Source organism: Siphateles boraxobius, unplaced genomic scaffold (assembly GCF_051911475.1).
Source record: "Siphateles boraxobius isolate OS27281-9 unplaced genomic scaffold, OSU_SipBor_1 22, whole genome shotgun sequence".
Classification (NCBI taxonomy): Eukaryota; Metazoa; Chordata; class Actinopteri; order Cypriniformes; family Leuciscidae; genus Siphateles; species Siphateles boraxobius.
In genome coordinates, this window is record NW_027508833.1 from 26,760,849 (window position 1) to 26,785,834 (window position 24,986).

Consider the following 24,986-nt stretch of genomic DNA (forward strand, 5'->3'; position numbering starts at 1 on the left):
TCTTCATTTTGTTTTTTAATTCCTCATTGCACACAAAGCTAATGATAACATAGATCTCTGATTCCGGTAATTACAGTGGCTTATCAGAAAGAATATCCGGATGACAGCATCTATGTTTCACTGTTCCCATGAATAGAAGAATGGAAAGTTTGAAAACAAGCTTCTGGACGATTTGTCCAGGCTTTGCCACAGTTTTCTTAGTATAAAACGTAATGTTCTGTGGTCAAGAGCTGTAAGGCAGAAGGCTACGCTTTAGCCACACTTGAGGAATGAGTGCACTGCATTCATATCTGAAATATCAAAAGGAGCATTTATTTTTTAAGGACCAGTCTCACTTAAAAAATTCTAAAAGTAAAAATATTATATTATATATCAAAGCCAACTGCATTATTGATTTAAAACTAAAGTGCACAAAAATTGGACTCTTTAGTGAAAATGTATGTTATATATGAAATTACTACAAGTTAATGGCTTTGAAGTTACTGTACAGAAGCTACTAGTTTTAAGAATATAATTTGTTCTCATATGCCACTTGGTTTGATATTTGTTTTCTGCATTGAAATTTATTCATTTCAAATGTGACTTAAGTGTCCAAATACTTATTGGGGCCACTGTATATTTAAAGTAGGCCTATACACAAGCGTACATAAGATTAGAGTTAAGATTTACTTTTTAAATGTTTTTGAAAGTGTTATGCTCACTGACACTGCATTTATTTAATCAAAAATACAGTACAGCACCATACTAAACAGTAATATTGTGAAATATTATTATAGCAGACATCACTAGTCTTCAGTGTCACGTGACCCTTAAAGGGTTAGTTCACCCAAAAATGAAAATTCTGTCATTAAATACCCTCGTGTCGTTCCAAATTCGTAAGACCTTTGTTCATCTTCAGAACACATGAAGATCTTTTTGATGAAATCTGAGAGATTTCTGTCTCTCCATTGACAGTCTACATAACTGAAACTTTGCAATTCAAAAAGTTCATAAAGAGATCGTAAAACTAATCCATATGAATTGAGCGGTTTAGTACAAATTTTCATCACTTTATATGATGAACAGATTGAATTTAGGCTTTTATTTACATTTATTTACATGAACTCATAAATCAGTTATGGTAAACTGACACTCAAACCTGTTCGCTTGACATGCGAGAATCAATGAGGTTCATTCTTGTGTTACGCAGCACGTTTGAACTTCTGTTTACGTTTGCTGGTAAATATTTTTATGTGAATAAAAGCCTAAATTCAATCTTTTATGGAAGAATATAAAGCGATCTAGTCTCTTCAGAAAATTTGGAATAACCCGTTCAATTAATATGGATTCGTTTTACAATTTCTTTATGGACTTTCTGTCAATGGAGCGAAGAGAAAGCTCAGATTTCATCAAAAATATCTTAATTTGTGTTCTGAAGATGAACGAAGGTCTTATTCAAACCCGGGTCTCTCACACCAAAGGCATGTGTCTTATCCACTGCGCCATCATCACCATATTCAATGAATAGCAAGTTCAAAAGAACAGCATTTGAAATAGAAATATTACATAACAATGTGATTTTTTTTAATAAATTTAACACGCCCAGCTGATTAAAAGTTTTAATTTCTTTTTAAAAAAAATCTTACTGACTATAATTTCATAATGTAACGAACATGATATCCAGATCTGTTCTGCCAGTGTGCTCACCACTAGACATATAGAGTAGGCCTATACATATTAATGATGTCTAGTTTGACTTCTGATACTGTATGCCCATGTTAAATCATTTCAGCTCTCATCTCAGTTTTCAAGGCCCTTTTATCAGTTAGTTGTGGGTGTTTCTGTTAAATAAACAAATAATCAGACAATAAAATAATTACAGGATTACCTGATAGAGGGGTGAGGAACATTATGCTTCACAATGCTGAAAATGTGTCAAGCGGCCACTTCAGCAGATCATGATTCTGTTGGTGACAGAGCCGTATGTGGGCAGTACCTCTGAAGGGGCATTTTCAGAGAGATACACTACCCTCTCACTATCACCCTAGCAACCAGCCCAATTCTGACTGATGTGCCGTTCTGATGATCTCACCTCTTTCGCAAGCTTCCTAAATCTCTCTCTCTCTCTCTCTCTCTCTCTCTCTCTCTCTCTCTCTCTCTCTCTCTCTCTCTCTCTCTCTCTCTCTCTCTCACACACACACACACACACACACATTCACAGAGAGACCCTGTCCTGTTTGAAGTTGAGTGGTCCTCCACTCCCTCCTCTGTTAAAATAACACATACACCCCTGCCGCTTGTACAAATTGAATCAGAAGTGCTTTGCGTTTAGACTCATATTCAGATGGGGTGGGATCCTGGACGAGGGTGCTTGAGTCTAACTATAATTGCTGGGTTTTCATAATAAAATCCTTTTATTAATACTTACCTACCGCGTATGGGCGGGAACTAGTGAGGATGATGTTTTAAGTAGCCTACTCTCTCAGCCCTGGAAAAAGGACCCACAAATGGACAGTGAATGATATTAAACTACCTCACACACCCGGTTCTTCAGCTCTGTATAACCCTGAAATGTCAGGTAACTCTATAGCTACGCATATCATTTTAAATATCAAAAGTAGTATGTGTTTTTGTTTGTTTTGTTTTAATATTTAAATATATATATTATATATATATATTATTTATATTAGATTATTATTCTACTATTTTTAAATATATGTATATATATATATATATATTGTTTTATTATTTTTTAATTTAATTATTTCCTAATCATGCCGCAGTACTGGCGAGTCACGTGTCTACACGTATAAATGACACTAGGGGGCAGTGTTGACTCTTTAAAAATTCTCCTTGCCTTAACAATCAAATGTGGATTAGCTTCTCATTTCATCAGCTTTTATTTGTCGAATGCCAGGAATTACCTCTATGCAGAATTTACGTTTAATAAATAACGAAGCTGAGTAATTATTACCCTGAAGGTAGGCCAGAGTTTAGTTCAATACATAAATGCCCATTGAATTTGTATTTGGTGTGAGGGGTTTTGAATAGAGGGTGATGGGAGATCTTCCACATTTTGGGGTTTTTCTCAGGCCAGACAGAATAGGCCAAAGGAGCCTTTTGAAGTAAACAAGACCATGCTCTTGGTGTCATATAATGTTTTGCTTAATCAAAATAATTCTGCAATAAGTCCCAGTAGATCTGTCACTCTTCACATTGACAATTGCTCTTTTGTACCAAAGATCATGATTGTTCTATGGACAAATATGGCTGCTAATTACTGTCTTTTTGATTTCTTGTGTCGCCATCTTGTAGTCATAAAGCCAGGCAATGTCATATACCGACAGTCTCAATAAGTATGTGTTCAAAGCCCTGAGATCTTCAAGAGTTTTAATTGTTCATAAGCTGTACACTCAAATTTCAGTCAGCCCAGTCTAAAGAGAACCAAGATGTCCTTGATTTCAAATAAAACAATTATTTATTCTTGTTGGAACAAGAAAACAGTGGCATTTCTTTTTTTAACTGAATCAGTAATTTTTGCAGGACACATGAGTTAAGTGCACTTCTGAGTATAAAAACCTTCCTGAATGGAACAGGTTACAGTTCAATGTCTCATACATCATAGCTCATTGCTGAAGGGCCTAAAATGTCCTCTCTCCCCATCAAAAAAAGGACCCTTTTCCTTCCAAAAACAAAAGCATATACTCTTGACAGATCCATAGAATAATAACGGCTTTTAAACTCTTAAAATCTGGTGCCATTATGTACTTTAGTCAAACTAAATTAAAGTCTGTGAGAATATTGCTTTTATAGCCTTTAGAATGGTAGAATTTACAGATGGCAAATAAGGCTTTACAATTAAATGTCTCTTTTCAAATAGGAACATTGGATGTACATGACTGAAGAAATACATGTTGACTTCCATCTGGAAGAGTTTTCAAGGTCTCTGACTAAATCCACCGGTAGATTTTTCACGAGGTAGCAAACATCTTCATGTAGGCTATAATTATGTTTTTCTTTGTACCATTTAGAAATTGCTTTGAACAGAGGATGTAAAGTGTGTCAGAGTTCAAACGAGCAGCATCCAGATAAAAAAAAAAACCTGTTTACCTTCACGAGGATGCCGACGCACTGAATCGTTAATCGTAGGCCTACGGTTGTAGCCTAATTAGCCTATTCCATGACAAACTATAAATCATTAAAAATCTGATCTAAGTTTCAATAGACTATTTGACTTATATTTTACTCTGAAAAACGTATAGTGACCGTTATGTCTTAATTTGTGTCAGGAGTTATAAAAATGAAATTAGTTGATACCTTTAATATGAATAATGTTCGTCAGCCGCTCCCATTAAAAAAAACTCCTGTCCGGTCGTCATGAAAGGGCTTGACAAAACAACGGCCCTCGGGGTTTTTAGCTCAATTTTTTTGCAGATTTGGAGAAATATTGATAGATTAGTCTAAAGAGAACCAAGATGTCCTTGATTTCAAATAAAACAATTATTTATTCTTGCTGGAACAAGAAAAAAGTGGCATTTCTTTTTTTAACTGAATCTTTTTTTGAATTTTTTAACTCTGACACATAAAAAATAAGAATGGTCAATTTCGATTTCATGAATGCTTTTTTCCCCCCTTCTAAAAATCGTACATTTCTGCACAAATCTCATGTTTTAACATGAAATCGTCACCTCGTAAAAATTGTTAGTTTCTTATGAATTTGAATTGAAATTATGCATAAAATGTCAATACGGAAGCTCCATCGATTTTCAAGCGGGATCTCCAATCCTCTAGCCACAATATTGAGCATTTTATTCCATTCATAAATGGACTTTATGCGTTCATTATACCTTTAAAGTGTCTGGCAGATTTTAGTCTTTATTTTTATCCAAGAAAAGAGATAATAATGACATTTTTAACTCTTAAGAAAGAATCTTACTGAGAATTAGCCCCTCTCAGATTTAAAAGAGAAGGTTTTTTTTTGCACAAGGTCACTCATTTCATACACAAGGAACTCAACTCTGCCGTTTTTTGAAATAACATACTTTTTATTGGGTGACATTTTGGCTGTAAGTACTTGGCATTGATTGAAATACAGTTGCAAATCTTTTTTGATGTGCATATGGCAAGAGCAGTGGCACTTTATCCAATAATTAAAAACAACCCAGTAGGTATAGTTCGTGAGTTTACACAGCGTCAGCTTTAGGGGTGAGCAGCCATCTTGGATCTAAGTGAATGACTAGGTGACTTTCAAGCTTTTAAAGCACAGAATCTAGCAAACAGTGAAATTCCTTTATTTTTTCACACCCTTTGACCTGGTCCACTCTTAGCTAAACAAAGTTAAATAAAATAATGCTGAAAAAGCAATCAAAATCAAATTCACAGTGAATATTTAGCAAACGTGGCCTCAACAGAGATGAGCATTTTAATACTTTAGACAGAGTGAATAAACTGAAAAACAAAAGAACAAAATGATAGTGCTTTTTATGTGATTTTACAAGCATATCATAGCATTAACTACATTTTATAAAGAAGCTATACATTGTGTCATCAATAAAAAAATAAAAGATAATAATAGCAAAGCTGCCCATGAAACGGTACGGTGCAAAACAAGTTAAAAATAAAAGCAAATCTTTAAACCAGCAGAACAATATTTAATTTTTTAACATTCACCCTATCAATACTCTCAGAGCAAAAAAGGTGTGCTTACTCCACAAATCTGAAAATGTTTGTTAAGATGTATGTCTATATGTGTAATGTATCTATATATCACACATGATGACATCACTCCTTCTACTGCCTTGCACAGCCAATGATAAGAGAGTGATTTGTGGTAGCTCAGGTTTTATTACCCAGAGATCTATTTTAAAATAGAATATTTAAATGAACCTCACAAAAAAAAATATTGATCATGTTTGTTTGGTCACTCATGCGAATCGTGCAGAGCAGATGCAATTAATCAGATGAGCAGCAAATTCAGATTACATTTTGAGAAGCGTTAGCATTTAGTTTTTGGCTTGCTATTTTTCATTTTCAGTGAGATTGCATTGTTTGATGATATTTTATTCACAATCTGGCAGATGCTCGGTGTGATTTGAGGAAAAAACTTTTGATCCAACATATTTTTGATCCAGGATCTGTGCTATTATCCCAAATTTTAACTGTCCTGTGCAATTATGATTTGGCGCTTCTTGTCTTATGTTGCTATGCAAATCTATAGAAAAGCAATTGGCTGACGCATATTTTTCCAAGAACGCTGAAAATAACTGTTACATTGTTCCACATGCTGACTTTCAAAGAACATGTGAAAAATGATGAAAATGTTCACCTCAATTATCTAAAAATGTTAATTAATACAATTTCATAGCAACATTACAATTTTGCAGCTGAAGCTTTGACACAGACGTCACACTGGCAGAATAGCATGATGGAGCAAGTGGGAATAAAATGTAGAACGTCGCATTGCAATACTTTATTGCTTTCATTTTTTAGCGTTGCATTTATCTCAGTATCTTCCAAACCAAAAGCACAACTATTGCCTGTGATTTGTGGTATCATCTACAGAATAAGATTTGACCACATAAACACCATAAACTATCAGTCACCATTTCCTCACACCAAAATATACCACCTTACACGTCTTATTTCAAATGATAACTGCGTAAAGTTGTTAATGTCAAAGGTTTTCAAGTCTGGTGATACTAAAAATAGAGCAACAAAGGCAATTCACAAAGCTGCATATGAGAATTGCAAGTTAGGAATTACAGGTTTGTTTGCGGTTAAGATAAAGAGCTAGTTTAAAATTGAATTATTTTGGTTGGGGTTATGGTTTTGGGAATGGGATTAAGTTTCAGTTTTGTGGTTTAGATTAGGGTAAAATCTGAATTTACTATCCATGTGAAGGCTGGTGAGAGTGGCAAAAAAAGAATGTGTGCTCTTAAGGCCCGCATACACACACTGCTCAAAGCTGCTAATGCTAAAACAATGCTAAAAATCTGTACAATATCTTTAAATATATATATACAGAAATAAACATTTTCATTTGACACATTCTCCAAAATAAAAATACAAAATAAAAACAGGAGAGAAAAAAAAAATCAGTGGCATCTCTTACTATAAGAGCAGGATTAAAGGCAACTAGCATATAGCGATGGCTATCCTTTCAAATCATGTTGTAGGTGCAGCTAGCGGTTTCTCTTTCGCTGCCAGCCACTTCAAATGATGATTTAAATTCACATTCTAGGATTTATGCTTCCTCATTCCGCTTAGAGCGACATACTGACCAACAATATGAAAAGATATGCTGCATTTTGGGACAAACGAAATGGCGCCCTAAACGTTTGCCAAGTGGAGTCAATGTAAGTGTCCAGAACTCCTAAAATGCCTTGACATGCATAAAAGAAACACAATCAAGATAATGAAACATAAGAACAATACAAACAATAATATGAGATTTATGTTGTTTTGCCGCGTAGCACTAGTGTGAAAAACTGACAGAAATTTTGTCATCAGCACCTTTGTGATGTGTAACTCAGGTTTGATCAGTGATTCTGAATGGTACCGTTCTTAAAATTAGTTGAGTTTCTGTTTCAGACAATTTGATCACCAGGCCAGCAGCCCAAACCATCTGCTTTACCTCCTCATTGTAACCTAAATGAATGAACTGGTTCTGGACTAGGCCTTGGAGGTAATAGGCCAGAGTTTCAGAGCAAAGCAGTACATTTCGTAAGAGAACAATGTTATATTGTGAATATAAGACTGATGTAGCTGCCTTAACCTGAAATTGACTTGCTAAGTTAATAAAATGTGCTATCCCAAATTGCACTACTAGCAATACGCAGCTGTATTTTGGCTCTATCCATGCAGAGTTTGCATCTCTGTGCAGAAAATAACCATAGCCAGACTACACAAATAGACTGTAATACAAGCATACAGAGAATAACGGACTGAGTCTAGATGAATGAACTCAACTCAAATAGGAGAAATTCATTTCTTTCTAAAGTTGAGTCCAGTTGTGTATCTGGAAAATGAAATAACCAAATAAAATAACACAAATGGCACATTCAAGCGAATGTCACATGGAAGGTCGGCAAACATGGTGTATTAGTTGAGACTCCAAACCTACAAACTTCATCTCTTGCTCAATCTCTATTTTTAGTTTTCTCTTTCTTTTCTCTATCCTTCTATACTGCAAAAATTATTTTGTCTTGTTTTCCAGTCAAAATATCTAAACATCCTGTAAACAAGAAAGATTTACTTGAGAAGCATAACTGCATGAGATATTAAGACTGTTTTTCACTATTTCATTTTTTATTTTATTTTATTTATTCGTGTGATGGCAAAGCTGAATTTTCAGCATCATTACTCCAATTTTCAGTGTCACATGATCCTTCAGAAATCATTTTAATATGCTGATTTGCTGCTCAAGGAACATTTCTTGAAAACCGTTGTTCTGCTTAATCTTCCGTAACATTATAAATGTCTTTACTGTCATTTGTGATCAACGTATGCATCCTTGCTGAATAAAAGTGTCAATTTCTGTCAGAAAAAAAACAATTCGAAGCAATTTTAAAAGTAACAAATCACAAATGTATCTTGTTTTAAGGATGTTAGGACATTTTTACTGGAAAACATGATTAAAATACTGAGTTTCTGCAGTGTCGTTTACTCATCCCTCATCTTTTTCTATTGACTAAGGAAATCGATGCTAGCTTTGACACTGCGAGAGGTTGCCACATCAATAGCCATGGCTCTTATCTCCGTGTCTCCGAACTGCATGAGCGTCTGGATCTCTCTTCGTGCCGCTGGACTCTCAGTACCGCTCACATCCAGCTTCAGCGTACCGCACTTCCTCACACCTGGGTCTGAGATGAAAATGGCAGACTCTTTTTCGGAGCAGTATACGTGGATGACAATCACCTGCTGTGACGGCTTCGCCGGCGTGTAGCTGCGTTTTACCGTTTCACCCAGCGCCACCGACTGATCGGCAGAGATGAACGTATCGAAAACGTCGGTGCACCAGCGCATACCGTCCTTTACAAGCATCTTCTCGGGCGGGTGCTTCCCTTCTACAAAACGGTTAAGGACGCCAACACCGTAAGTGAGCGGAGAGCGCCGCACCTTTATGATGCTGGGATCCAGGCCGAACAACACCGCCCCCTTGAGGATGGTCAAGCCCACGTCATGCGGAATAATAATTCGGCTGCGGCCCTGAAGCATATTCTGAACCGCCTGTTGCAGGAGTGGAGACTCTGCGAATCCACCCACCAGGAAAAGGAACTTGATGTCTGTCACTTCCGGCCTGTCGAATAACTCGGCTGGAGAACATATAGAAGAACGAAAGCAGGGAGAGAAAGAGAAACAGGATTTTGACAAATATCATTACAAGATTTATTACAAAACAATTTAACTCACTGCATGTTACGCATTCCTCCGGTTTTCATCAAAATGCCAAAAATGCAGTTCATTGGCAGGGGTGTTTCTGCTTGTAGTCTTTGTTTGAACAGATCACAGCTGTGCTCAACCAACATGAGAGCAGTGGGACTGAGTTCTGACCCAGTTCTGTGTGTGCTGGAGTATTTTGGGCAGATGGTCGAGACTCCTCTGACTGGGCCAACGCAACGCATGCCCTAATTGTGCTTCCCAACGGCTCATTAGTTTATACAGCTTTACAGATTCTACTCAAGGCTGGAATGCACTACACAACTTTTGCCCAGATTTTTGCCCCAATTTGCTGTCAGGAGGAGTTTGTACTAGCTGTCAAATATCATATTAGCCAATCTGCAGATACTGGGTAGAGAAAATTATGTAGTGTATGATGGACACAGACTACAATTTTTTAGCTTCAGACTACAGGCCAATTTATAGTGCACCGAAAGACGCCAACCAATGTGAACAATCACCAGATTACAGTATATTTTCAATACAACACGTTCAATCCAATGCCAATAGACGGTGGCAGGGGTAACACACTGACACACCGTCCAAATGTCTGTTGGCGTTGGACAATGTCTGTTGGTGCAGTTTGAATTGGCCTTTTGATTCCATTCCAACACAACATGATCACGCTCTTATTCATGCAATAGCTTTTAAACCATTCAAGCGCGATAAGACACAAATGAGAAGGCAGCGCAGTTCTGGTGCGTTTGTGAATCTCCTGTCGGTGTGACACACACATGACTCGTGGGCATTGAAAGCTGCTTAAGACAGCGCTTGAACGGACAAAAACACAAAATTATACCAAACTGCCAGTTTGGTCGGATATTCCTCGCAAGCACCGTCTTAAATGAGTTAAATGAAGTCTAAAATGAATGTAAAGAGTTGGGATAAAATGTGTGTCAAATCTGTGTCATGCGCGGGAGGTCAAAGTGACAGGAGCCTAATAAACCCACTGCTGTCTGTCATTAAGGATAATCAAAGAACAAAAGAAAAGGAGAAAATCACTCTTGACTGAATAACTTTTGTTTTAATAAGGATTAATCTGTATTTAATTTATTAAAATGTTAAATAACTTTATTCAATTTCTGTATATATCCTACCTGTTAGACCTACCCGAAAATCTTAAAGCACTGTTTACAAGGTTACATGGGTCAAAAACAGCAAAAACAATAACTTTTTGTGCATTTTGACAGGGCAAGTAAAAATCTGAACCGATCTGAGGGGGCCAATAGAAAAAACTGGCAGGTAAATGTGACATTTATTATAATGGGTTAATGTGAAGATTGATTAAGTTAAATTAAAAGTCGTTATATTTTTAAGCCTAATAAATGTAAACATTTTATACAGTAAATGATTGTTTTCAAATATACTGTAATGCTAACGCAATTCAATGCAGTACATTTTTATGTTATGTTATGATATTATATACGGCAATGTTATTGTTAACTAAAATTAAAACTATTGCAAATTATTTTCAGTAATTGCACTTAAACTTAAAAGAAAAGAATTTGTTTAGGCTTGCCATTTACAATAAATGATGTTCATCATAATTTATATTTGTTTATTTATATCTATATAAATAAAGATAGATTTATATCTATTTATATCTTTATATCTATCTTTCATTCCTGTTCTATGCTGAATACTGTTTAATTCAAAAGTATTTTCTGTGGAATTAGGGGAAATAAAATGCAAGTTTATAACGTTTGTAGCAGTTTCATTTTATTTACAGGTATTTTTCATTAGTTCTGAATGTAATAATAAATTGTGACCTATAAATTGTGACCTATACACGGATGCAACTTATCTGGTTTTTTTTTCTCTCAACAATGCAATTTTGACCCGATGTGACAGTGAGGTGCTGCTGCCATTTCATCTGACTTAAATCAAGAAGCAGTCCGATCCTCATTAATAAGAATCCCTTAATTATATACATTTTTATTAAATATTGTATAATTAAATTACATCTATAAGTCTTGTTAATTTCAATGGGTTTCATGACGCATGTATCCAGAGCACATGGCTGTCCATTAACACCCAAATCCAGACAACAAACTCTCCCATTTCACTAAAAACTCCAGAGATCTCGAACCCATCTGAATCGGTCCATTACATAATACAGGCATCGTCTGTCAACAATTGTAACTCATATGGCACATTGTTCCAGTAGAACAGGGCAAATACTCACTCAGGTGCTGTATAATGTGGTCTATAGTTGGTTTGAACAGTGCATTCATCGCATCTGGACTCATTCTCAGCATTCCCTGCGAAGACCACTTCACAAAGTCCACACTGCAGAAGAGAGGCAAAAAGAGAAACAGCAAGAGTTATAGACTAAAAATAAATAATAACAGTGTCCTCATTTGGCCTCAGTGCAGTTTAAAAGCTTTTTTCACATATAGAAGACTACTGAGAAACCTGATATTATTGAGTTTATGTTATTAGGTTTTACACTGCTATAAAAGGCAGCACATGTGTGCTAATAGCTGTGGTTTCCAGTAAGCAGATGCACATATTCCCATAATGCTGCGCAGTGCAGTGTGATGCAAGGCTGAACGAGTGCTCAGAGATGCCTGACTCGTCTGCTTGTTGGAAAAACTGTCCCCTGTGAGACATAAGAGCTCAAAATCTATAACATGCAAGTTAGAGTAGTCTTACTCATGGCTCTCGACTGATTACCTCATTACTGTGTTAGGAGGAAAGAATAAATTTAACTCTTAAATAATATAACAGCATGACATTTTTTTTTAAATGCTAGAATGATAAAGCTAGATTCTGATGTCATTATAACTGGTTTTAGAAGACTAATATTTTAAGTCATTTACAGAGAATCTTTTTGCTTGGCTGTGATGTGAAAAAATTGTAGCCAGATGCATAAAATTATAACTTTGCCCACTTTTTTTTTAGATTGTTCCTATGAGTGTTTAGCACATAGTCAGCAGCAATCACACACACACAAACACGGTATTCATTTAGCTGAGTTGGCCATCTTTATACAGGGCATGATGGCTTTTTGAATGCCTGTGTATACGGTATTGACAGCAGTCATGAATAGACAGATTAACTCTCCAGGGGCTGTAGGTCACACATGCCCAACTTTAAAAGAGACAGACAACAATTACCGCAAAGGCAGACAGTCAGCAGGAAACAGTCCCCCGTTTATGGCAATGGTGAAAAACTATAAGTGAATCAAATCCTGACCTTTATGGTGTAAGTGTGTGTTTGTACATATACAGTGCTTAGCATAAGTGAACACACCCATGCTAAAGTTGACTAAAAAGAGGAATAAAAAAATCATCTTTTGGAAATTGATCTTAATGCCTTAATTAAAAAAAAATGAGGAAAAATCCAAATTTTAAGGACACCAATTTTCTTTGTGAATGAATAATGTATCGTAAATAAATAAATGTTCTTCCTGAAAATACAGGTTGCATAAGTCAAGACACCCCTATGTTAAATTCCCATAGAGGCAGGCAGATTTTTATTTTTAAAGGCCAGTTGTTTCATCCAGTTGTTGGATCTAGGATACTATGCATCCTGATAAAGTTCCCTTGGCCTTGGGAATTAAAATAGCCCCACATCATCACATTCCCTTCACCATACCTAGAGATTGGCATGGGGCACTTTCCATAAGATCATCTCTCAATGCAAATCAAACCAGCTATTAGCCTAACTGAAATAAAACCATGCCAATCTCTAGGTATGGTGAAGGGTATGTGACAGAGATGGGGGACTCGAGTCACATGACTTGACTCGAGTCAGACTCGAGTCGCAAATTTAAGGACTTGAGACTTGCTTGACTAAATTAAGAAAATGACTCGACTTGACTTTGACTTTAGATCCAATGACTTGAGACTTGACTTGACTTGAACTGTATGACTCGAGAATGACTTGATATACATTTATCATCGCAACATCAATTGATGAACAAAATGAAAGGAACGGAACCATTGACGCCAGTCATCAGATTCTGCGCGATTGCGTTACACTGCACAAGCCCAGAAAAAACATACATCGCGGTGAGCGCGCTAAATACAAAAACATCTCCCAGCATCGTTTCTTTTTGGATATAAACACTAGAAATTGACTATATTCATACAAGAAGATTTGCTGTACGCATAATAACTGGCAAGGGATATCGGGCGACCATCACAACCTCGAACAGTCGAACTTCATTCACCACGTCTAAAAGTAAGCTATGGCTTGTTTAACCTGTTTGTTATAGTTAATTTGACTATCTTTAAATCGAGAATATTGGTCAAAACAGCATGCCTCTTTCTACACAATTATGTTTTCAAATGTAGCTTAATGTTGTCAATATCAAATGATAATTAATGATGTCATATGTTTTGTATAACATATAACATATGTTTTGTATAACATAGCCAAATATGTCGTTCTTTCCAATGACAAAAAACAACATAGAAAACTGTTAATGTTTTGTCATGTTTTATGTTTCTCTTAAAGCAGGGTTAGATGTTATCAGGGGTTACATCTATTAGATGTTATCAAAATGCCAGCAGAATTAATATCGCACCCAAAATTCAAAATGTGGTGGAAAAAATGCCCTAGTATGAGTTATTTTCATAATTATAACATATGATATTAAAAAAAATATTTCCAGAATATTGACGCGATTGCAAATGTGATAATGATTTCATAAAACAGTTCAGTAAACAAAGAGTGAATATTGTGATGTGACATTTAGACATAGCCTAATATTCCAAATATTTTCTGTTTTTGCTCGATTTCTCCAATGACAATAGTTCCAAACAAGCCACAGAAAGAGTTATGTGTATTTGTGATTCAGTGACCTAGTTGCTTTATAGTTCCAGAACGAATCTGCCGTTTTGAACATAAGTTAAATGAATGCTTCTATGACTCGTACATTAATACGGTAATTTGGCGCCACCTATTGGCGGTTTTAACTTCATAATTAAAAATATATAACTTGTATTAAGGGGATGCCAGTTTGAAGAATGCCTTTGGTCGCATAGGAATTATACTTGAATTGTGAATTGTTTAATACCTTTTAATGGTCTTCTGCAATGTTTGAGGCATATTTATTTTTTCATGCTTTAATGTTGGCCTAATTTCAGTTACATTTAGATTTTTATTGTAGTAACCACTCAGCTATATGTGGAAATGCATATATTAAAAAAAATAAAGTTGCAAATAAAACCATAGTCCACAACTTCTGTAGTTTTAACTTATTTTAATTTATAAATTCAGTGAAATCGTCAAACGTTTGTATGACTTGCCAGTGACTTGTGACCCAAGCTACAACTTGACTTGACTTGCTTGACATAAGGCAGTGACTTGACTTGACTTGACTTGCTTGACATAAGGCAGTGACTTGACTTGCCTTTATAAAAAATTTACTTGGACTTGCTTGAGACTCGAAGGTTAAGACTTGAGACTTGCTTGTGACTTGCACATGTGTGACTTACTCCCACCTCTGGTATGTGATGATGTGGGGATATTTTAATTCCAAAATCTGCAGGAATTATGCGCAATAAGTGCAATCCCACGGCAAAATTCAAGCCATGTAACACCAACAATATTCATCCGGAGCAAACGAAACGAGTGAGTGAGAGGAGAAGGGTTAATGTGTCAACTAGCTGGCGGAGAGATGAGAGAGTGAGAAAGTGCAGCTGGTATTGTGTATCTATTCTGTGAAAAATAAGTACTGGAAGCGTTTCAGATATTTCAGTATCGATTTCCATTGAAAAATTGATATTTCTGACAACACTAACTTGCACTTAGTTAATTATACATTTTGTAATTGCAGTCTTTTAAATAGGCACCTGAAATAAAGCTATTATATATAAAATTCAACCCACCAAAGTGTCTAGTAGGAGTGACTGCTTTACACAGCAACGCTGAAATTCACCCGCATTTCAATGTATATATATGATATAAAATGTAAATATATGATATACTGAAAAGTAAAATGTATAAATATTTATTTATTTATAAAAACAATTTTTTTTTTAGAAGTACATATGGATATTTAAATTATTATTTGAATACAAGCAAAGTTGCAAATAAACATGATAGCCAGTTGATCACAATGCATTTCTATTTTATGGAAAAAGCAGCTATTCCAAAGGGGGGAAAAAGATACATGTTTCAAGTAACATGAAAGTGGATAGATAATGACGAAACTGCCTGTAAATAATCTTTGTTTGGTGCAACTTGACTGGACTGTGATCATGGGCGATTTCTGCCACATTTAGACACTCACTTGCTCTTCCTCAGTGCATGCTCCACACTGTGTCCTCTGAATTTCTTGTAGTAGTCGATGAAAGAGAAGGGCAGGTTAATATTCAGCGGGTTGCTTCGGTCAGGAGCTGCGGCCCTCTTACGAGACTCAAACGCGATCATCAGATCCACCCAGGCGGCCGGACGCTTGATCTTAAACTGGTCGATGAAATCCTGTCCGAATATCTTACATAGGAGCTTCTCAAATTCATAATCTATACCGATAGAGCCGTGCGGGCCTCCTACGGAGAGGATAGAAAGATGAAAATGATTTCAGATGATTGGAAATAAGATTTTCAGATATTACATATTTAGCTTAAAGAAGCTTTTATTTCAAATATAACTGCTATTCTGAAATGTTAATCTCAAGCTACCAGTCATAAGAGTTGTGTCTGGTACCTGAAGCTTTGTAAAGCTCCTTCAAGTGCCCTTCCGGCAGCCGGATCTGATGCACAGTGAGATCCACTGTCCCTCCTCCACAATCCACCACCACATAACGGTCACCTACAGCAGCAGAAACAACATTTGAGGCACACCAGGAAAAACAAATTAGTGGATCTATATCTTGTCTGGTGACATTTTATACTTTTCCACAAACTCTCTGCAGATGTTGGATGTGAGTCCAGCAAGTGCTTTTGCACAGTTTCAGGGGAACGGTGACCTACATTTAGGATTCACTGGTTGGGATTTCAAATAGAAGCCTTTGGAATTAAAGTTTTATGTAGGTTTTGTATATTATTTACTATATATAGTTCACCCAAAAAAAAAAAAAAAAAAAAAAAATATATATATATATATATAAATATATATATATATTATTATTTACTCTCTAATGATGGTCCAAACCCATATGACTTTTCCCCCCATAAAATAGCATCTTTGACATTCTGAGAAATATCTTCTTAAAAACATACAGGTGTGGAACAACATTCAGGTGAGTAAATGATGACAGGTTTCATTTTTGAATGAACTATCCCTTTAACACTGAAAATGTAGTGAAATTTGGAATGATTTTGAATAACATTAATTTGTGTGGAGGTTATTCCAGCAGTGATGAATAGCAAAGTTTGCCAAGGAAATTCTAACAGTTGAGCAGCTGCTAATTCAGACAGCAGAATAAGTCAGGGCTCACCAGGGCAGGGATTTCAAACTAGGCATCTTCCTTATGCTCTCAGCTAGGGGGCATCTAGTCTCAGTTGGCACATCAAAGGACCACGCTCACTGACTTCAATGCAAACAACACAGAAATGCCAATCTGATTGACCGGCTTGATGCAACTTAATCTGTGAAATAATCATGAAGTATTACTTTTGGACAGACTAAAATTCTAAACAATGTCTATAAAAACAAACCATACTGTAATCTGTTGTTTTACATGAGAGTCAGTCTCTTCATATTTGATTGGATGATTCTTAGCCAGAATAAGCTGCATCGAGGTCTGTTTTTTTGTTGATAGGTCTAGCTATTTGAGACTAGTGCATACTTCTTAAGAGCTTCAGGCTTTCTGAACTTGTGACAGCAGCATTAGAAACAGCAGGAGCAAAATACTAAAAGAAAGTGTGTGAGAAGACAAAGACTCTACCTTCAGTGAGTTCAGACCAGAGCTCTCCTATGACATTCTCCACCAGAAAGGTGCGGCTCTGTCGGTTACGGCGCACATGCTCCTTGGCTGGTTATTGACAGAGAGAGACAGGAAGTGTGTGTGAGAGGGAATGCAGCGTGAAGCTGTTTGTGTGTGTCTGTGTATGTGACAGTTCTATAGGCAAGGCGATAGGATGAGAAAGGAACATGGGCTGCATGTGATTTCTTTAAGCAGGGTGATGCTGCTGGAAAAAGCAGACTCCTTTATTTTTCAAGGAAATTTATGAAATTTAAAGAAAAGCAGTAAAATAGCTGGCATTTTTATGTTATTTACTTATTTGAAACTTAAATTTTAAAGGGATGCACGATAATAAAATTCCAGTTGAAACTGCTAGCTGATCATTATTTCTATGTTGCGGCTGATAATAAAATTCTATTAAATTTTTGTCCAAATAAATGACAACTAAAACACTAACTAAAATCAATCATTTTAAATGCTACAAGTCATAACATTATAATGTACAATATTTAAAAAATGGATATTTATTTTGCCACTGATTCCATTTAACAGTATTAAGAAATTAGAAGTTGGATGACAGTAAATGTAATTTATGTAAAAATGTGAATAAAAAAAAGAAAAAAGAAACGAGCATGCATAATTAAATATCTAAAATCAATTTTGTCTAATATTGGATGAACATGCAATATCCTTTTTTACTGAAAAAACCCCACATTTTCTGCATGATATTCCTGTAATACAGACACTATTAATTAAATGAAATAACCTCTACTTGATTCTATGATTGAATTACATTCATTAAATTATTAACGCCATGTTGCCTAGGCATGTCATGCTTACAAATAAGCAAAATTTGAACAAAAAACTTGATCCGAATAGTATAATATGTGAATAATGTGGTTTAGCAAGTAAAACTTTTCAGTACATCTTTCCACAAATATTTCATTGAAAGACTTCCTCTCTTTTTCACTTCTGTGAACTTCCTGACTGGAACCGGAATGCAAAAGTCTCTGTTCCTTCACTGCAGAGGGGGAGATTGTCCTAGTCTGATAAAAGGCAGTTGGTCTGATGACATCAGAGGATAATGGCCATCCTGACAGTTGTAAACATTTCCAAACAGGAAGTGTTAGCTCTAGGGGAGAGTGACTGCATGGAGACTGATGTCAGATGGACATTTCCTCCAACCCAAGGAAAAAAATGCACAAATTTATTTTCCAGTACATGGCAGGTTCTGATGGGGCGTGTGAGACCTAACCGCTCCATCTAACAGTGTTTTCAGCACACAACAGACCCACATCTGAAATTCCTTTCCCACCCTGATAGCAAATTCACAACTCATTAGCTGCACTCACAGGCAACCACAGTCTATTTTAGATTATCCAAATATCAAAGCATTGAACTACATATGTGGACAAAACAATGCAACAAAAACCGACTTCTTTGGTTTTGTGGAAAAGTTTGGGGGAACATAATTTACTTCAGATGTACTGTATATCGATTCTTCATTGATTCCTAAATGGTTACATTTGGTCAACTGCATTTGACTAACAATAAACAATATTAGTTAATCCACTGAACTAAGATGAACATTTTTATTAAGTAACATTAACAAATATTATTAAATGCTGTAAAAATACATTTACTCATCGTTAGTCTATTATAACGCATTAACTAGTGTTAACAAATGAGACCTTATTGTAAAGTGTTAACGATTCATCGAGAGCGACAGTGAAAACATTTATAATGTTACAAAAGATTTCTATTTCAAATAAATGCTGTTCTTTTGAACTTTCTATTCATCAAAGAATCCTGAAAAAAATTAACATGGTTTCCACAAAAATATTAAGAAGCACAACTGTTTGCAACATTGATAATAACGCCTGTTTCACATTGGACGCGCAAGCAGTGCGGAGGCAGCACGTGCCCATTGTGCTTTCATAATTGCAGCGATGCAACCCAAGTATTTGAAGGTTGAGCAGGCGAGCTCATTGGCTACTGATACAACAGGAACCAATCAGCTGTGCCCTGTATATTACGATGTGATTACAAGCAGGACGTTGAGTTAAGGATCTATTGCCCTGCGCCATATAGTTTCATGACAGAACTTTGTATTAATCTTAAAGTTAAGCTATACCTCTTGTATTAATCTTAAAGTTAAGCTATACCTCTAGTTTTAATCATTTAAACAGGCCTTTGAAGTTTGGGTAAAAACACCTAGCAATAATGCGTTTTGGTTTAGTTTTCTGAACATCATACGGTGACCGTAAAACTGCTAACACCTCACTTATTGAAATTTGTTATTTTTCATGTTCATGTTAATATATATATATATATATATATATATATATATATATATATATATATATATATATATATATATATAAACAGCCATTTTAAATTGTAATATTTCACAATATTACAGTATTGTTGGTCAAATAAATGCAGCCTTAGTGAACATAAAAGACTTCTTTCAAAAACATTAAAAATGAACATCTTCAAAAAAAACAACAACAACATCCAATTAATTCTGTGAAACATCCCTCAGAGGGCATATTATCTCCTGCCAGTCTCTTTAGAGATGGAGTTGATCTATGGCTGTTGCCTCACACAACTGCTTCCTGTCTCAGGCTCTTCTAAAATAACCATGTTCAAATATACAGACTATCAGAGCAAATACTACTGCTGATAAAATAATCAATAAACACGCCTTTGTCCTTCATCCATTCTTTTTCTCTCTCCGTCTATAGAACAGCATATGCAAAGAGAGCACATGTAATTTTAGACTTTCTATGCATCATAATCTCTTTTTTCACCACGCCACCATTACTTCAACAATCGCTGTTATTTTCATCTTTACTGCACAAAATCCATCTGGTCAAATTCTTTCTGTGTCACTTCTTTTGTAAGGTTTAGATTTACAGATGTGCTTGCTGATGTCATCAGACTGAGGTCACTGAGGTCACATGGACCCGATGATAGTTCTGCTTTAGTTTTTTCAGACATACAGTTAAATGGACCAAATAACATTCTTAAATGTTGACATCAACCAATAATAATTAAACTCTTTATAAATGTGGTTAATTGTGCAAATGGTTCAGAAACAGATTGTTAACATTTTTTGGTATAATTAAAATATTTTTCTTTCCAAGGGAATGGAAGGCATGACCTCAAACAATTACATGATTATGAATAAATGTGCATGCAAACTTCAATAGAGAGAGAGCGAGAGCGAGAGCGAGAGAGAGAGAGAGAGAGAGAGAGAGAGAGAGAGAGAGAGAGAGAGAGCGAGAGAAATTTATGAGGCAGGGGGATCGTGAATTTGCCAAAGCTGTTTCTCATGCTGGCATCACCATTCAGCAGTGGTCCAAATGACTGTTGCCTTCTGAATGCACATGAAAAATGACTTTTCAATGTCATTTCTAAAATCACAGACCTCTGAAATACAATGTATACAATGTATCTGAAAATGTGTTTTTTAATACAAAGCAGACTGTGTAAGTGCATGCGCTGTCAGTCTGTCATAAGGACATGAGCAGGGCAATGGAGGTGAACTGGAATGGACTGGAAGGGGAAAGAAGAAGATGCACTCAGCTCTGCTTCTATACAAAAGCACCTTTACTTCTGAGGTTTGAATGTGACGCAATTACATTATACTTTGGTGTGTGACATAAACTGGTAGGACATACCATGTACTGATTTACTGTGGAATGTAATGAGGTGTTTCTTCAACTATGGGCACTTTAATTGATTAATTTACATATTTTAAGGTTGAATTTGGTTTTCACACTTTTTTTATATATTTCTTTCAAAGTAAAAAAAAAAAATTACACAAAACAAAAGATGAAGGCATAAAGTAAAATAAATAAATTGAATTATAAAATGTAAACATTAACCCTTGGGAAAGTAAAAGTGTCAATAGTTGAATAAACATCTGTTGATGTATGGTTGTAAATGCACTACTGTACTGTTTTGGGGTCTGTTTCTCATGCTCACAAAGGCTGCATTTATTTGATCAAAAATACAGTAAAACATTTTATATTTTATCCTATTCTAAAATGTAATTTATTCCTGTGATGGCAAAGCTGATCTTTTTTTTTGGAGCTTTTTTTATTATTAATTTTGAAAACAGTTGTGCTGCTCAATATTTTTGTGGAAACCATGTTGCATTTTTTCAAAAGTAGAGTAGAAAGTAAAAAAGAACATTAAAAATAATATTTAAATTGTAACATTATCTTTGTTGTCACTTTTGATTCATTGAATGTGTTCTTGCTGAATAATTTCTTTAAAGAATTCTTAATGACCCTAAACTTTTGAACTGTAGTGTATATGTGATATATCTATTTACATATGCAAACAAACACATGCATGAAAGGTCGAACAAACATATATTAGTCATCTAAAATTAGCTTAAATTAAAAGCTATTCATCTCACCCTTCCTCACTCCACTGTTTTCTGAATGCATCATCAGCTTCTCTCACTCAATGCGGTGAGAGTTTAATAAGCATTCTGGACTGCACGAGTCCTGCAGCTCTAGTTTTAGAAGTAAAGTCCATTGCAGTGCTAGTTTAAGTTGAACAATTTCCATTTCAATTTATAGCACTGTTTTGGGAAAGAGTGGAAAGATGTTGTAAAAATTGGGTCATTTCATTTTGAAGAACCGAACATCTTTACAGTTCACTAATTTACTCTACATAGCAAAACATTTTTTACATCTTTCTGGTCTTTCTCACTCTCAAAAAGACACACCATGACTAGCCGAACAACTACAGCCCCCTATAAACTGAATTTTCAACCATACCTAATAACTAGCCTCGACACCAGCATGCTCAGTTTGTTCACTCACTATCTGAACTACACTGATCTGCCAAGCTGTATTTTGACTGGCTTACTATTCACAGTAACTTATGCCTTTTAAGAAGAACTAATCACTGTCCAGGTTAGTGGCATCAAAACACATGGAACCACATTATCCACAACAAGCATTTAAGTGCTGTAGCATAAACTTGAGCATAACTAGAACATTATGAGTGTGATTTGGTTTATCCTCATAGCAGAATGCTATGCATCTGTAATATGGTAAAAGACTGTATGGGTAGCTTACCCTGGGTCATCCCCCCCCCAACGTTCTCCGTTGGGCTGTAACCGTTCAGGGCTGTTTTGGAGCCCAAATCAACCATTTGGTGGAGGCGGAGCTTCCTGCAGTAAATGGATGCAGCTTCTGGTTCCAGAGCAATGATCAGCTGATCAGGGTTGTCGCGAGAAACCAGACCAGCCTAGATGAGTACAAAATACCAGATGACAAGACATTAAACCAGGAATATGAAACCCAGGGTCATATTTACTAAAAACATGTGAATGAAGATAATGAATTTTTACTCATTAACTTAACAATAGTATTTAAGACTATATTAAATTCAAATTTACAGCAGTTTATAAATAAATAGTCTTCCCACAGACCTTATAGTAATTATCAACTAAAAAAAAAAAAAAAAAAATGTTAATTGGGATAAAGCTGAAATAAATATCAGATAAAAAAAAACTACACAAAAATGAGACATGTTGCCTTGGCAACTAACTGAAATAATAAGTTTAAGTTAAGGCATTAAATTACTAACTGGAAATAAATAAAAAACAAAACTGAAATAAATTAATAATAAAAACAAAATCGCTAAAAAATAAAATGAAAACTGAAAAACAAAACAAAAAAAACCTAAACCCAAACTACAATAGTATATAATAACACTAAAATAACACTGGTCACACACAAGCATATTTCTGTCTATATTATTATAGGATGGCCTAACAATCTATAGGCAATTTAAGATATTACATAAACATTTTCTGATAAAACCATTTCAGAAGCCCCCAAACTGTTTTGGTTAACGGCTGACCTCTCAAGTGTGTATATTTTTCAGTATTTTATTTACCTTTTGGTTATTTTAAATTCATATAAATAAAAAAAATAAATGTATTGTACTGTATTCACAAATTGTATTTGAATGTCACACTGAAGGATTCTGCTGTTATTGCCTGAAGTCAACTACCTATAAAATCTAAAACAGTTATTGCAGCACAACCCAAAACACCCCCACCTAAATATTAACTGCCATGACTCACTTACCAGGTAAAGGAATATGAAAATAACGCAAATGGATGGACAGATAAATCAAGATCATATTAACTCACTTCAAATATGAGGGAGTGTAAAAATGTAAAGAAACACCACACACACATGCTGTGTTGAGTGACACTGTTTGCTGTGAGTGCTGCAGGATTCGGTGAGATATGGGACAGCAGTGTGAGCAAAAAGGATGCAGAGAGCGAGACAGAGGTAAGGGTGAATGCAGTGTCCTTTCTTTCAATTCTCCTGATCCAGCAGATGAAGAGCTGAGTCACTGCGCGCACACACACACACACGCACACACACACACACACACACACACACACACACACACACACACACACACACACACACACACACACACACACACACACACACACACACACAGTCCTGAGGCAAGCTTTGCAGGAATTCCCACAGCAGATATCAAGTGTTGTAGACTCTCTATTTGTCTCTGCTCTCTTTTTCCCACTGTTCTCTCTCTTTTCTTGCTGTGTATTGATGTAACCGCGCTTGCCTTCCCCACCTCATTTCTTCTTTGCTTTGGATTGAAATGAGACGCCGAGGCTACACCCTGCTCTTCCTCCCTTTCTGTCACTCTCTCTTCAGTGTGAGAAATTTCACCCCTCTGTTTACTACTTGCTTGTCAACCAATCACTTCACTACAACAAGGCTTTAAACTTTGCCAGATACACAACATTGCAAAAAGAAAATAACAATTTGACCAAAAAAAATTTCTTCACAGAACATCTTCAATATGACTAATATGAATGATAAACTGAAGCTGCATATCAAAACCAGGTGTAACCTGTGTCACCTGATCACTTGTAAAACCAGGTATAAATATCTCAATAATGCAGCTCATATGACTACCTAACACACACACACAGGCCACAGGTCTCGACTACAGATCCACACACAAATACTCACAATGATGCCAGCAGTGACACAGATAAACAGCGAGTCAGCGATTCAGTATCACATGTATGGGGTCTCAATAGGTGGTCCAGTTAAGAGATGGTGAAAAACAAACAGAGGCTGCATCTAAGGGATGAGATAAGTCTCTTTCCTTTCTCCTTTTCTGTTAATCTCTGCCTTTCCTCTCTTCCCATTTACATCCTGTATTTCTCATTCCTTTTCTATTTTTGATGCCCAGCAAAACAGTGCTCTTTTACTTCCTCTTTTTCAAGTTAACAGCTCAACTCAAGAGTTGCAGTACCTTCAAACATCCACCAGGGATCTGTACAACCCATACTTCAAACTTGTGCTTAATGTGCTTTCAATTAATGTAATGACTCAAGGGTTTCACACATTACACATAGACCTCTCTCCAATTTCAAAACACAAAGTAGGTCGTTTATCAAAGCGAGACGTGCATTTTTGAGCATATGCGGCTGTGAGAAAGAAACGTTATACCTTATACGCTGCTTCTCTCATAAACTGCTTGGCCGGCATCTTCCAGATGGCCGGTACAGTGATGACCCATCTGACATCAGCATTATCAAAATCCGCCCCTGCTTGGTCGCTCAGCTCCTGTATACAATTAGAAAAATCCATATAGAGCTCAGTGAAAACTTTTATTCAGG

The 24,986-nt window shown here is 35.8% G+C and overlaps 1 protein-coding gene across 5 annotated transcripts in view; it reads right to left on the reverse strand.

Annotated features, from left to right (window-relative positions):
- Positions 1 to 5,003: 5,003 nt before the first annotated feature.
- Positions 5,004 to 24,986, reverse strand: part of hspa12a (heat shock protein 12A) — a 40,855-nt gene continuing 20,872 nt past the window's right edge. For 3 of the 5 annotated variants that reach the window (XM_077239377.1, XM_077239378.1, XM_077239379.1), the window contains exons 6-12: positions 24,817 to 24,933; positions 22,381 to 22,552; positions 17,261 to 17,347; positions 16,078 to 16,182; positions 15,662 to 15,920; positions 11,603 to 11,706; positions 5,004 to 9,293 (exon numbers count right to left, since the gene is read on the reverse strand). In XM_077239377.1, coding sequence (XP_077095492.1) covers positions 8,662 to 9,293; positions 11,603 to 11,706; positions 15,662 to 15,920; positions 16,078 to 16,182; positions 17,261 to 17,347; positions 22,381 to 22,552; positions 24,817 to 24,933 — 1,476 coding nt within the window. In that variant the 3' untranslated portion in view covers positions 5,004 to 8,661. The remainder of the gene's footprint in view (positions 9,294 to 11,602; positions 11,707 to 15,661; positions 15,921 to 16,077; positions 16,183 to 17,260; positions 17,348 to 22,380; positions 22,553 to 24,816; positions 24,934 to 24,986) is intronic. The other 2 variants (XM_077239380.1, XM_077239381.1) reach the window with 1 other exon arrangement.